This window comes from Rhinopithecus bieti, unplaced genomic scaffold (assembly GCF_001698545.2).
Source record: "Rhinopithecus bieti isolate Rb0 unplaced genomic scaffold, ASM169854v2 scaffold_26426, whole genome shotgun sequence".
Taxonomy (NCBI): Eukaryota; Metazoa; Chordata; class Mammalia; order Primates; family Cercopithecidae; genus Rhinopithecus; species Rhinopithecus bieti.
The window spans coordinates 1,267,831-1,280,373 of record NW_016811945.1 but is presented as its reverse complement, the minus strand read 5'-3'; the positions used below and the strand labels follow the sequence as shown (position 1 = coordinate 1,280,373).

The 12,543-nt window shown below is 53.8% G+C and overlaps 2 protein-coding genes across 2 annotated transcripts in view; both read left to right on the top strand.

Annotated features, from left to right (window-relative positions):
• The first annotated feature begins 798 nt into the window (after window positions 1–798).
• VPS18 (VPS18 core subunit of CORVET and HOPS complexes) lies at window positions 799–10,860 on the top strand. The gene is made up of 5 exons (XM_017895453.1): window positions 799–1,239; window positions 2,314–2,455; window positions 5,384–5,475; window positions 5,621–7,491; window positions 9,517–10,860. Exons 1-5 carry the CDS (start codon window positions 1,149–1,151, stop codon window positions 10,240–10,242), a joined length of 2,922 nt encoding a protein of 973 aa, XP_017750942.1. The 5' UTR covers window positions 799–1,148; the 3' UTR covers window positions 10,243–10,860.
• LOC108544331 (uncharacterized) overlaps window positions 10,733–12,543 on the top strand; it is a 5,011-nt gene continuing 3,200 nt past the window's right edge. The window contains exon 1 of the mRNA XM_017895398.1: window positions 10,733–10,812. Coding sequence (XP_017750887.1) covers window positions 10,733–10,812 — 80 coding nt within the window. The remainder of the gene's footprint in view (window positions 10,813–12,543) is intronic.

Here is a 12,543-nt window from a genome sequence, read left to right as displayed (position 1 = left end):
AACGCCCCACCAGGCCAGAGACATTTTCCGTCTGGTTCTCTGCCACGTCCCCAAAGCCTGAACAGTGCATGGTACATTGTGGACGCTCATTCGTGGAGCAAACGCCTGATGGATAATCTATCACTTGCTTTTCTAGTATGAATGGTCTATTTTAATGGGTCCAGCGACCCTGCTGCCTTTTCCAGGGCGGGGAGGGTTTGTCCTCATCTCTGTGACCCCAGCTGCCAGCCCAAGCCTGGGCACAGAGTAAGTGCTCAACCACATTTTGGTAAATGAGTAAATGGAAGTGGCCCAGCAACCCTCAGCCAAGGAGCCACTGTGGGGCAGGTCAGGGCGGTTCCTGGCACAGGGTTTCCCACTAGCCTGGCCACCAGCTCTGCTGTCTCCCGGAAGCTGGGGGGCCTCTGGGTAAGGGAGAAGAGTGGCCAGGACTTCTCTGCGTGTGCCCTGTGACGGTGGGCCCGAGCCAGCGATTGGATTGAGGAACGGGAGGTTCTCCGAGGCTGTTTAGAAAGGCGGGAGCGGGAGCTGGTCCGGGAGGCTGGACAGACCATGTGAGGGAGCGCAGCCTGGGCACGAAAGCCAGGGCTGGGCGGCGCCAGGCCGGTGGGGAAGGCGGGCTGAGAAAGCCGGGATTGCCTCCTGGTGTCGAAGCCTGGAACTGCAGCAGGGTCCTGGGGCTTGTGTTCGACAGCACTCGCCACACGCCCCGCCCGCAGCCCTCGTCTCGCTTTCTGCGGGCGCGCCAGGCGACGTTGTGCGCCAGCGTACGTGGGGCTCTGAGAACCCGGAAGTTACGTTTTAGGCCCGCGTCACGGGGGCGGGAGTCAGCTGAGCTGCCGGGGCGAGGTTGGGATCACCTGGGACCGGCTGAAGGGAGCCTGTGATCTTTTGTTGGGGGTGGGGCGGCGGGGAGTAGGGTGCAAGACTGCGCCAGATTCAAGGGCGAGGACTGCCCGATTATCTCGCTGCATAAGGCAAGAGCAAGAGGATCCTCAGGATTTTAAAGAGGAGGCGAAGGTTGCAGGTTCCCAGGATCTGTCAGAGGCTGGGGAGTTATAGCTTCCATTCTGGGGCGACGGGGACCCCGGGGGGGAGCCCTTTTGTAATCCCCAGACCCCGGACAAAGGGCCCAGAGGCCGGGCACCATGGCGTCCATCCTGGATGAGTACGAGAACTCGCTGTCCCGCTCGGCCGTCTTGCAGCCCGGCTGCCCTAGCGTGGGCATCCCCCACTCGGGTAAGGAAGAGGAGGGTGCCGCTGCCCCTTTCGGCTCTCCTAGCATTTGCGTGGGAGCAGCGGGGAGGGCAGCTCCAGGAGCTCGAGGTCGTCCCCTGGGCCATGCCTTCCGGGTCTAGGCCCCTGATTCTCCTCAGGCTCTCTTGGCCCCCAGCTGGTGGATAGTCAAAGTTTGAAAGAGCTAGGGGAGCAGCGGCGTGATCTAGGCTCTACCGCTAGGGTCCTTTTGAGAGGGAATTGGGGCCCAGATAAGGAAGTACTCACCTACAGGGCACAGTTGGGCTGTTGGGAGAACTTAGAATGGGCTCCCGGCTTCTGCTGATGCTTCTCCCACCAGGCCTCTTCTGGAGGTGGGAGGGAAGGAATGGGCAAAGAAAGTGGTGAAGGCGGAATACTGCAGAAGAAGAAGGGAGGGTCCCAGAGGGAATTTTGTCGCTGAACAGGGGAAAATGGAGATTAAATCTTTTCGACCTTGGCTATAGCTGGGTGCAGTCTGGAGTTTTGGGACGTTTTTTGTAGAAAGTAGTGAGTCTCCAGGAGAATGAGGGCATAGGGAGCCCTGGGGAACTGTTCCAGTGAGTGGTGTTAACGAATTGCAGCTGCTTTCACTCTAGTCTTTACCCTCATTCAGTGCTCAAAATATCCCAGCACTTGCCAACTCTACACTGAGGCCCATTACCGCATGGGCAGGGAGGGGGTAGAGAATGGGGCTATACTACTTTCGTTAAGCTGGGATTGCTGGGCCAAAGACCTGATAAGGGAGAATGCCCAGACCACCAGTCCCATCCCATCCCCACCCAGCCCCATAACCGCTGGGAGCAGGTACATCATGCTTGACAGCATCTTAAGGGTTCAAAGAATCAACCCCTCACTGCTGTCAGAGTGTGGAAAGAGCCCCAGACCTCTAATGTAAAGGTGACCAGCAAACGACTTGATATCAAACTATTTGTTAACCAAGGTCCTGGGGATAGGAATATGTCAGGAGAGTGGCGAGGAGCACCGTGGTGTTTTTCTGCCTCTCCTGACCCTTCATCTCTCTCTTCCATAGCTAATCTTGTCATTCCTTACCTGTAGGGTATGTGAATGCCCAGCTGGAGAAGGAAGTGCCCATCTTCACAAAGCAGCGCATTGACTTCACCCCTTCTGAGCGCATCACCAGTCTTGTCGTCTCCAGCAATCAGCTCTGCATGAGCCTGGGCAAGGATACACTGCTCCGGTAATCAAGGGCTCACAGAGCTTAGGAGTAGGGACTAGAGAGGTGTTTGGGGACTATTAACTCCTGGGGCCTTTCTTCCATTCCAGGCAAGTAAAGCAGTGAATTTGGAGTTTTCAGGAAATATCCTATCCCTTTCCAAAGAGAGCCAATACTTTGTAGTGGGTAGTGGTTGAGAATCTGGCCTGGCAGGGCATGGTGGCTCAAGAATCTGGCCTGGCAGGGCATGGTGGCTCACACCTATAATCTCAGCACTTTGGGAGGCCCAGACAAGAGGATCACATGAGATCAGGAGTTTGAAACTAGCTTGAGCAACATAGTGAGACACCCATCTCTACCAAAACAAATTTTTTAAAATTAGCCAGGTGTAGTGGTGCAGTCCCAACTACCGGGGAGGCCGAGGCAAGAGGATCACTTGAGCCCAGGAGTTCAAGGCTGCAGTGAGCTGTGTTTGCATCACTGTACTCCTGTCTCTTTAAAAAAAAAAAAAAAAAAAACCCAGGCACAGTGGCTTACACCTGTAATTCCAGCACTTTGGAAGGCTGAGGAGGGTGGATCACCTGAGGTCAGGAGTTCCAGACCAGCCTGGCCAACATGGTGAAACCTGTTTCTACTAAAAATACAAAAATTAGCTGGGCATTGTGGTGGGCGCCTGTAATCTCAGCTACTAGGGAGGCTGAGGCAGGAGAATTGCTGGAACCCTAGAGCCAGAAGTTGCAGTGAGCCATGCCATTGAACTCCAGCTGGGTGACAACAGGGAGACTCTGATTCAAAAAAAAAAAAAAAAAGGAAAAGGGAAAAAAAAAAGCTGTTTAGGAGTGTGGAGTGTAAACATAAGAGTATTGATTGCAGCATTCTTGTGGTAGGAAAAACTGGATCCAAGCTGAATTCCCATCAACGGGAAAATGGTGATTAAATTGTAGTTCAGCCATAAAATAGAATATAATGCAGTTGTTTAAAAAAAAGAATTATCCTGGCTGGGCGTGGTGGCTCACGCCTATAATCCCAACACTTTGGGAGGCTGAGGCAGGCAGACCACCTGAGGTCGGGAGTTCAAGACCAGCCTGGCCAACATGGAGAAACTCCATCTCTACTAAAAATACAAAATTAGCCATGTGTGGTGGCGCATGCCTGTAATCCCAGCTACTTGGGAGGCTGAGGCAAGAGAATGGCTTGAACCCGGGAGGCAGAGGTTGCAGTGAGCCGAGACCATGCCACCGCACTCTAGCCTGGGTGATAAGAGTGAGACTCTGTCTCAAAAAAAAGAAGAGTTATCCTGGAAAACTGGGTTTGGGGGTGAAAAAAAACCAGTTAGAGCTATATCGATTGACTAGTGGGATGCTCACGAAATATCATTAATTTACAAATTAAGACACATACACATATATGCAATATGAAGGCATTTTTGTAATAGCAACAAAACCACCCTATTTGTGTTATGAGTATGAAAAAAGATGTTAACATGAGTTTTCTCAGTGGGGAATAACAGGAGTTTGAGAAGAAAATTAAGTCATTCTTTATACATCTTTGCGTCGATTCTTTAGTTAGAACAAGCATATAATTTGGAAAGACTTTCATAAAGAGAATATAAACAGGAGTACTCCTCAAGGTTTTTGTCAAGATGGATTGAGATAATACTAGACTGATGAAGCTTTCAGCATGGGGCTTGGTATGCAAAAGTGCCCAGTAACTATGAGCTGCTCTTCGTTGCTCCCTTCTTAACCCAGCAGTCTGGGATATCTCTGCCTGTCTTCCCAGATGCACTGGAGATCTTTTGGTTTTTTCCCCCAAGTCTGATTGAGTCTTCAATGGAGATTTTTTGAGCAGATGGGAAAATCTTCTCCTTAGTGATTTCTCAAAATAAGGTGAGGGAGCTTGCAGAGCTAAGAGGGTTTTTTGTTGTTTTTTTTTTTTTTGAGACGGAGTCTTGCTGTCGCCCAGGCTGCAGTGCAGTGGTGCCATCTCAGCTCACTGCAAGCTCCGCCTGCCGGGTTCACACCATTCTCTTGCCTCAGCCTCCCGAGTAGCTGGGACCACAGGCGCCCGGCTAATTTTTTGTATTTTTAGTAGAGATGGAGTTTCACTGTGTTAGCCAGGATGGTCTCGATCGCCTGACCTCGTGATTCGACCACCTCAGCCTCCCAGAGTGCTGGGATTACAGGTGTGAGCCACCGCGCCTGGCCTATTTGTCTTTTTTTTCTTTTTCCCCCTTTTTGTGGAGAACATGGTCTTGCTATATTGCCTAGGCAGGTCTCAAACTCCTGGGCTCAAGCTGTCCTCTCGCCTCTGCCTCCCTAAAAGCTGAGATGACAGGTGTGAGCCACTGCGCCTAGCAAGAGAGTTCTTAAGTAGGACCCAGGGCTGGCAAGAGAGTTCTTAAGTAGGGCCCAGGGCTACTCCATAGGCAGAGCTTCTGTATTCAGCAATTTTTTTTTTTTTTTTTTTTTTTTTTTTTTTTTTTTTTTTTTTTAAATTTTTTTTTTTTTTTTTTTTTTTTTTTTTTTTTTTTTTTTTGAGATAGAGTCTCACTCTGTTGCCCAGGTTGGAATGCAGTGGTGCAGTCTCAGCTGACTGCAACCTCTGCCTCCCAGGCTCAGATGATCTCCCACCTCAGCCTCCGGAATAGCTGGACCACAGGTGTGTCCACCACACCCGGCTACTAGTTTTTGTATTTTTTGTAGAGATGGGATTTCACCATGTTGCCCAGTCTGGCCTCAAACTCCTGAGCTTAAGCAATCTACCCGCCTCGGACTCCCAAAGTGCTGGGATTACAGGCCTGAGCCACTGTACCTGGCCTGTATTCAGCATCTTATGCATAGATGTAGACTTCAGGGAAGAAAGTCTATGGCTTTTATCAGATTATTAAAGAGGTTCATGATCCAAAAAAGGATCTTCCCTTCTCTAGAGTGATGGTGACGCTTGTCCCCACAGCATTGACTTGGGTAAGGCAAGTGAGCCCAACCACGTGGAGCTGGGACGTAAGGATGACGCAAAAGTTCACAAGATGTTCCTTGACCATACGGGTAAGTGACAGTGGAGATCTGAGGAGGGGGCCTCTGGTCAGTCACTGCCTGGGTGGGTGGGCTCTGAGGGTGGTGTGGGGGCCAGGAGGAGGCTGAGAGTGGGAATGGCAGCATCCACTGGGGTGCCATACTCTCCCCACTCCAGGCTCTCACTTGCTGATTGCCCTGAGCAGCACGGAGGTCCTCTACGTGAACCGAAACGGACAGAAGGTACGGCCACTAGCACGCTGGAAGGGGCAGCTGGTGGAGAGTGTGGGTTGGAACAAGGCACTGGGCACCGAGAGCAGCACAGGCCCCATCCTGGTCGGGACTGCCCAAGGCCACATCTTCGAAGCAGAGCTCTCAGCCAGCGAAGGTGGGCTTTTCGGCCCTGCTCCGGATCTCTACTTCCGCCCGTTGTACGTGCTCAATGAAGAAGGGGGTCCAGCACCTGTGTGCTCCCTTGAGGCCGAGCGGGGCCCTGATGGGCGTAGCTTCGTTATTGCCACCACTCGGCAGCGCCTCTTCCAGTTCATAGGCCGAGCAGCAGAGGGGGCTGAGGCCCAGGGTTTCTCAGGGCTCTTTGCAGCTTACACGGACCATCCACCCCCATTCCGTGAGTTTCCCAGCAACCTGGGCTACAGTGAGCTGGCCTTCTACACTCCCAAGCTGCGCTCCGCACCCCGGGCCTTTGCCTGGATGATGGGGGATGGTGTGTTATATGGGGCATTGGACTGTGGACGCCCTGACTCTCTGCTGAGCGAGGAGCGAGTCTGGGAGTACCCAGAGGGGGTAGGGCCTGGGGCCAGCCCACCCCTAGCCATCGTCTTGACCCAGTTCCACTTCCTGCTGCTGCTGGCAGACCGGGTGGAGGCAGTGTGCACACTGACTGGGCAGGTGGTGCTGCGGGATCACTTCCTGGAGAAATTTGGGCCGCTGAAGCACATGGTGAAGGACTCCTCCACAGGCCAGCTGTGGGCCTACACTGAGCGGGCTGTCTTCCGCTACCATGTGCAACGGGAGGCCCGAGATGTCTGGCGCACCTATCTGGACATGAACCGCTTTGATCTGGCCAAAGAGTATTGCCGAGAGCGGCCTGACTGCCTGGACACGGTCCTGGCCCGGGAGGCCGATTTCTGCTTTCGCCAGCGTCGCTACCTGGAGAGCGCACGCTGCTATGCCCTGACCCAGAGCTACTTTGAGGAGATTGCCCTCAAGTTCCTGGAAGCCCGACAGGAGGAGGCTCTGGCTGAGTTCCTGCAGCGAAAACTGGCCAGTTTGAAGGCAGCCGAGCGTACCCAGGCCACACTGCTGACCACCTGGCTGACAGAGCTCTACCTGAGCCGGCTTGGGGCTCTACAGGGCGACCCAGAGGCCCTGACCCTCTACCGAGAAACCAAGGAATGCTTTCGTACCTTCCTCAGCAGCCCCCGCCACAAAGAGTGGCTCTTTGCCAGCCGGGCCTCTATCCATGAGCTGCTCGCCAGTCATGGGGACACAGAGCACATGGTATACTTTGCAGTGATCATGCAGGACTATGAGCGGGTGGTAGCTTACCACTGTCAGCACGAGGCCTATGAGGAGGCCCTGGCTGTGCTCGCCCGCCACCGCGACCCCCAGCTCTTCTACAAGTTCTCACCCATCCTCATCCGTCACATCCCCCGCCAGCTTGTAGATGCCTGGATTGAGCTGGGCAGCCGGCTGGATGCTCGGCAGCTCATCCCTGCCCTGGTGAACTACAGTCAGGGTGGTGAGGTCCAGCAGGTGAGCCAGGCGATCCGCTACATGGAGTTCTGCGTGAACGTGCTGGGGGAGACTGAGCAGGCCATACACAACTACCTGCTGTCGCTGTATGCCCGTGGCCGGCCGGACTCACTGCTGGCTTATCTCGAGCAGGCTGGGGCCAGCCCACACCGGGTGCATTACGACCTCAAGTATGCGCTGCGGCTCTGTGCTGAGCATGGCCACCACCGCGCTTGTGTCCACGTCTACAAGGTCCTGGAGCTGTATGAGGAGGCCGTGGACCTGGCCCTGCAGGTAAGCCAGTGCATCTTGACTCCAGCTGGGAGAGGGACCCAAAGAGCAGCAGCTCTTTGTGGAAGGGCTTGGGAGGCCGTGGCTAGAGGGTGTTGGCTTCNGGTGCGGTTGAGCAGGTGAGCAAGGCGATCCGCTACATGGAGTTATGCGTGAACGTGCTGGGGGAGACTGAGCAGGCCATACACAACTACCTGCTGTCGCTGTATGCCCGTGGCCGGCCGGACTCACTGCTGGCTTATCTCGAGCAGGCTGGGGCCAGCCCACACCGGGTGCATTACGACCTCAAGTATGCGCTGCGGCTCTGTGCTGAGCATGGCCACCACCGCGCTTGTGTCCACGTCTACAAGGTCCTGGAGCTGTATGAGGAGGCCGTGGACCTGGCCCTGCAGGTAAGCCAGTGCATCTTGACTCCAGCTGGGAGAGGGACCCAAAGAGCAGCAGCTCTTTGTGGAAGGGCTTGGGAGGCCGTGGCTAGAGGGTGTTGGCTTCCCTTGCAGAGAAGGACGGTTAAGAGCTGGACTGTTAAGTCAGATTTGAATTCTGGCCATTTCACTTACTAAGCTGTGTGACCTTGGGCTAGTTTCTGAACCTCTCTGTGCTCAGATTATTCGGCCACAAAAGGGGGTCAGTGTTATAGTACATTTACCTCATAGGGGTGATAAAGTTCTGTGTATGAAAAGTACTCAGAGCCGGGTGTGGTGGCTCGTGCCTGTAATCCCAGCACTTTGGGAGGCCAAGACAGGCGGATCACAGGGTCAGGAGTTCGAGACCAGCCTGACCAACATGGTGAAGCCCCATCTCTACTAAAAGTATAAAAATTAGCCAGGCATTATGGTGCACGCCTGTAATCCCAGCTACTCAGGAGGCTGAGGCAGGAGAGTCGCTTAAACCTGGGAGGTGGAGGTTGCAGTGAGCTGAGATCATGCCATTGCACTCCAGCCTGGGTGACAGAGCAAGACTCCATCTCAAAAAAAAAAAAAAAAGAAAAGAAAAGAAAAGTACTCAGGGCAGGTGCGGTGGCTCATGCCTATAATCCCAGCACTTTGGGAGGCCAAGGTGGGCGGATCACCTGAAGTCAGGAGTTCGAGACCAGCCTGGCCAACGTTACTAAACCCTGTCTCTACTAAAAATATAAAAATTAGCTGGGCGTGGTCGCCCGCACCTGTAATTCCAGCTACTTGGCCGAGGCAGGAGAATCACTTGAACCTGGGAGAAGGAGGTGTCAGTGAACCGAAATCATACCACCACACTCCAGCCCGGGCAACAGAGTGAGATTCTGTCTCAAAAAGAAAAAAAGAAAAGTAGTTAGAACAGTGCCTGGTACATACACGTTAGCAGAAGAGGAAGGTGCTGATTTACACTTCTCAAACCATGAATTGTCACCTGCCTTAGCATCACATGAAGTGCTATTTAACATGCAAATTCCTAGGCCTGAACTCAGGACTTACTGAATCAGAATGTTTGGGGACGGGGCTCAAAATTTGTATTTTGAGTATGTTTCCCAGGTGATTTCTTTCTTTTTTTTTTTTTTCTTTTTTTTGAGACGGAGTCTCGCTCTGTCGCCCAGACTGGAGTGCAGTGGCCCAATCTTGGCTCACTGCCAGCTCCACCTCCCAGGTTCACGCCATTTTCCTGGCTCAGCCTCCCGAGTAGCTGGGATTATAGGTGCCTGCCACCACGCCCGGCTAATTTTTTTGTATTTTTAGTAGAGATGGGGTTTCACCGTGTTAGCCAGGATGGTCTCGATCGCCTGACCTTGTGATCCGCCTGCCTCGGCCTCCTAAAGTGCTGGGATTACAGGCGTGAGCCACTGTGCCCAGCCTCCCAGGTGATTTCTAACTTCACTAAAATTGGAGCCCTACTACTCTAAGTAGCTTTTACATAGCTGTGGCAGGGGCAGGCCCCCTTGCTTTCGGGAGTGCTGGGAATCCTGCCTCGGGGCCTCTCCTCGGCCATCTCTCTCTCCCATAGTCTCCATGCTGGGCAGGAAGGGGCTTGGCCCTAAAGCTCCTGCTCTCCCCACAGGTGGACGTGGACCTGGCCAAGCAGTGTGCAGACCTGCCCGAGGAGGATGAGGAATTGCGCAAGAAGCTGTGGCTGAAGATCGCACGGCACGTGGTGCAGGAGGAGGAAGATGTGCAGACAGCCATGGCTTGCCTGGCTAGCTGCCCCTTGCTCAAGATTGAGGATGTGCTGCCCTTCTTTCCTGATTTCGTCACCATCGACCACTTCAAGGAGGCGATCTGCAGCTCACTTAAGGCCTACAACCACCACATCCAGGAGCTGCAGCGGGAGATGGAAGAGGCTACAGCCAGTGCCCAGCGCATCCGGCGAGACCTGCAGGAGCTGCGGGGCCGTTACGGCACTGTGGAGCCCCAGGACAAATGTGCCACCTGCGACTTCCCCCTGCTCAACCGCCCTTTTTACCTCTTCCTCTGTGGCCATATGTTCCATGCTGACTGCCTGCTGCAGGCCGTGCGACCTGGCCTGCCAGCCTACAAGCAGGCCCGGCTGGAGGAGCTGCAGAGGAAGCTGGGGGCTGCTCCACCCCCAGCCAAGGGCTCTGCCCGGGCCAAGGAGGCCGAGGGTGGGGCTGCCACTGCAGGCCCTAGCCGGGAACAGCTCAAGGCTGACCTGGATGAGTTGGTGGCCGCTGAGTGTGTGTACTGTGGGGAGTTGATGATCCGCTCTATTGACCGGCCGTTCATCGACCCCCAGCGCTATGAGGAGGAGCAGCTCAGTTGGCTGTAGGAGGGTGTCACCTTTGATGGGGGTGGGCAGTGGGAGCAGCGGCTTGAACCCACTTGGGAAGGCTGCCTCCCAGGCTCTGCTAAGTCATCTTGCAATTGCCCCACTGTCACCATGTTGACGGGAGCAGAGTAGTGCTGTTGGCCAGGAGGTGTCAGGTGTGAGTGTATTCTGCCAGCTTTTCATGCTGTTCTTAGAGCTGCAGTTATGCCAGACCATTAACGTGCCTCCTGGTAGAGGCCCTTTACCTGGAGAAGTCAGAAATCTGACCCAGTTCCACCCCTGCCTCTAGCAGCTCTTTTGTCCCTGTCATTCCCCACACACATCCTGTTCACCTCGAGAGAGAGAGAGCACCTTTCTTCTGTCTGTTCACTCTGTGGCCTCTGAACTCCAGCTCTTCTCCCTCAGAAGAAGCCTTCTCTTCCACCTGCCTGTAGATGTCCCAGAAGTGAGAAGGCAGCCTTCGAAGTCCTGGGCACTGGGTGAGAAAGTGATGCTAGTGGGGGCATGCTTTTATGCACACTGGGGCTCCAGTGTGAAGGGTGCCCTGGTGCTGAGGCCTTGTGGAGGATGGTGGGTGATGGTGATGGAGGTGGAGAGCATTAAACTGTCTGCACTGCACTGGTGGCTTTGTGTCGATGCTGGGCCAAGTGGTGTGTGAGTGATCTCCAGGCGGGGCTGGAGTGTCACAGGGAGAATTCCAGGCCCTATGTGCCCCCATACCTTGGCACACGGTCCTTCACCTTGTCCCCCAACTCTACCTCTCCAGGGCTCATTGGGGATTGCAGCCAACCAGCCTGAATTGGGAAGCAGGGGCAGTTCTTCCCTTTGGCCAGCAGATGGTGCTGCTCCCCACAGAATCCTTTTGCTTTCGGCCAACTGGGAGCAGTGATTTCTGTCACTCTGTTAGTGCTTGCTTCCTCCCTACTTGTCCCAAGAATTTTCTTGGAGTCAGCCGAGTGTGGTGGGTCAAGCCTGTAATCCCAGGACTTTGGGAGGCCAAGGTGGGCGGATCACGAGGTCAGGAGTTGGAGACCATCCTGGCTAACATGGTGAAACCCCGTCTCTACTAAAAAATACAAAAATTTAGCCGGGCGTGGTGGCGGGCGCCTATAGTCCCAGCTGCTTGGGAGGCTGAGGCAGGAGAATGGCGTGAACCCGGGAGACGGAGTTTGCAGTGAGCTAAGATCACGCCACTGCACTCCAGCCTGGGCGAAAAAAAAAAAAAATTTCTTGGAGTCTCCACTGTCTAACCATAACTTGAAGCCCCTCATTCTTCCTCCCTCGAGTAGCCCTCAGGCATGCTAGACTTTGCTTGCCCCTCTGCCAGCTTGGATCCCTGCCTTCCCCGCTCCTGCCTGGCTTTAAGACAACCCTACCACTGTCTACCATTTAACTACAATGTTGAGGCCCAGCATGAAGGTGAAACTGCTGTGGCCTGTATCCATGGCATTTGGCGGATATGTTTTCTCATCTTGCTCCTGTGACCTGCTCCTCCCCGCAAATTACACATCTTCAGTTGTGGCTAAATCCTAGGGAGTCCTGGAGTGGGGCCTCCCTGTGACATCAGCAGAGCACCCTTTGCCCTGTGGACTGGTGTTCACAGTGCACTGCCCAGCTCTGTGGGTGTGATCTATCAGCTGGCAAAACAGTTCCTGCAGTCAGGCCAACATCACTGGCCACTGCAGGCTGCTTTTCCCTCTTCCTAGCCAGGCATGGGGTCTCACACTTGTAGTCTTAGCTACTTAGGAGGATGGCTTGAGCCCAAGAGGTGAAGCTGCAGTGAATTATGAATGTGCCACTGCACTTCAGCCTGGGTGACAGAGCAAGGACCCTCTTTTTTTTTTTTTTTTTTTTGAGACGAAGTCTTGCTCTGTCACCCAGGCTGGAGTGCAGTGGTGCAATCTTGGCTCACTGCAACCTCCGCCTTCTAGGTTCAAGGATTCTGCTGCCTCAGCCTCCCGAGTACCTGGGATTACAGGTGCACATCACCACTCCTGGCTAATTCTTGTATTTTTAGTAGAGATGGGTTTCACCATGTTGGCCAGGCTGGTCTCGAACCCCTGACCTCAAGTGATCCGCCCACCTCAACCTCCCAAACTGTTTGTATTACAAGCATGAGCCACTGTACCCAGCCAGAACCCTCTTTTTTTTTTTTTTTTTTTTAAAGAATTTTATCTCCTGCAGTACAGGTTGAACTTTGCTGCAGAATTCCCTAACTACTAGAACAAGAGGATCTCTTCATGGCTTCTGTTAGCTGAGAGGGCTAATGGGAAGCTGCGCTTTTTTTTTTTTTTTTTTTTT

What these genes read in the sequence shown, in the direction of transcription:
- VPS18 (XM_017895453.1), top strand. Translation starts at nt 1,149, where the DNA reads ATGGCGTCCATCCTGGATGAGTACGAGAACTCGCTGTCCCGCTCGGCC. An exon ending in CGTGGGCATCCCCCACTCGG is followed by an intron (nt 1,240 to 2,313) that starts GTAAGGAAGAGG and finishes CCTTACCTGTAG; the next exon opens with GGTATGTGAATGCCCAGCTG. An exon ending in GGCAAGGATACACTGCTCCG is followed by an intron (nt 2,456 to 5,383) that starts GTAATCAAGGGC and finishes TTGTCCCCACAG; the next exon opens with CATTGACTTGGGTAAGGCAA.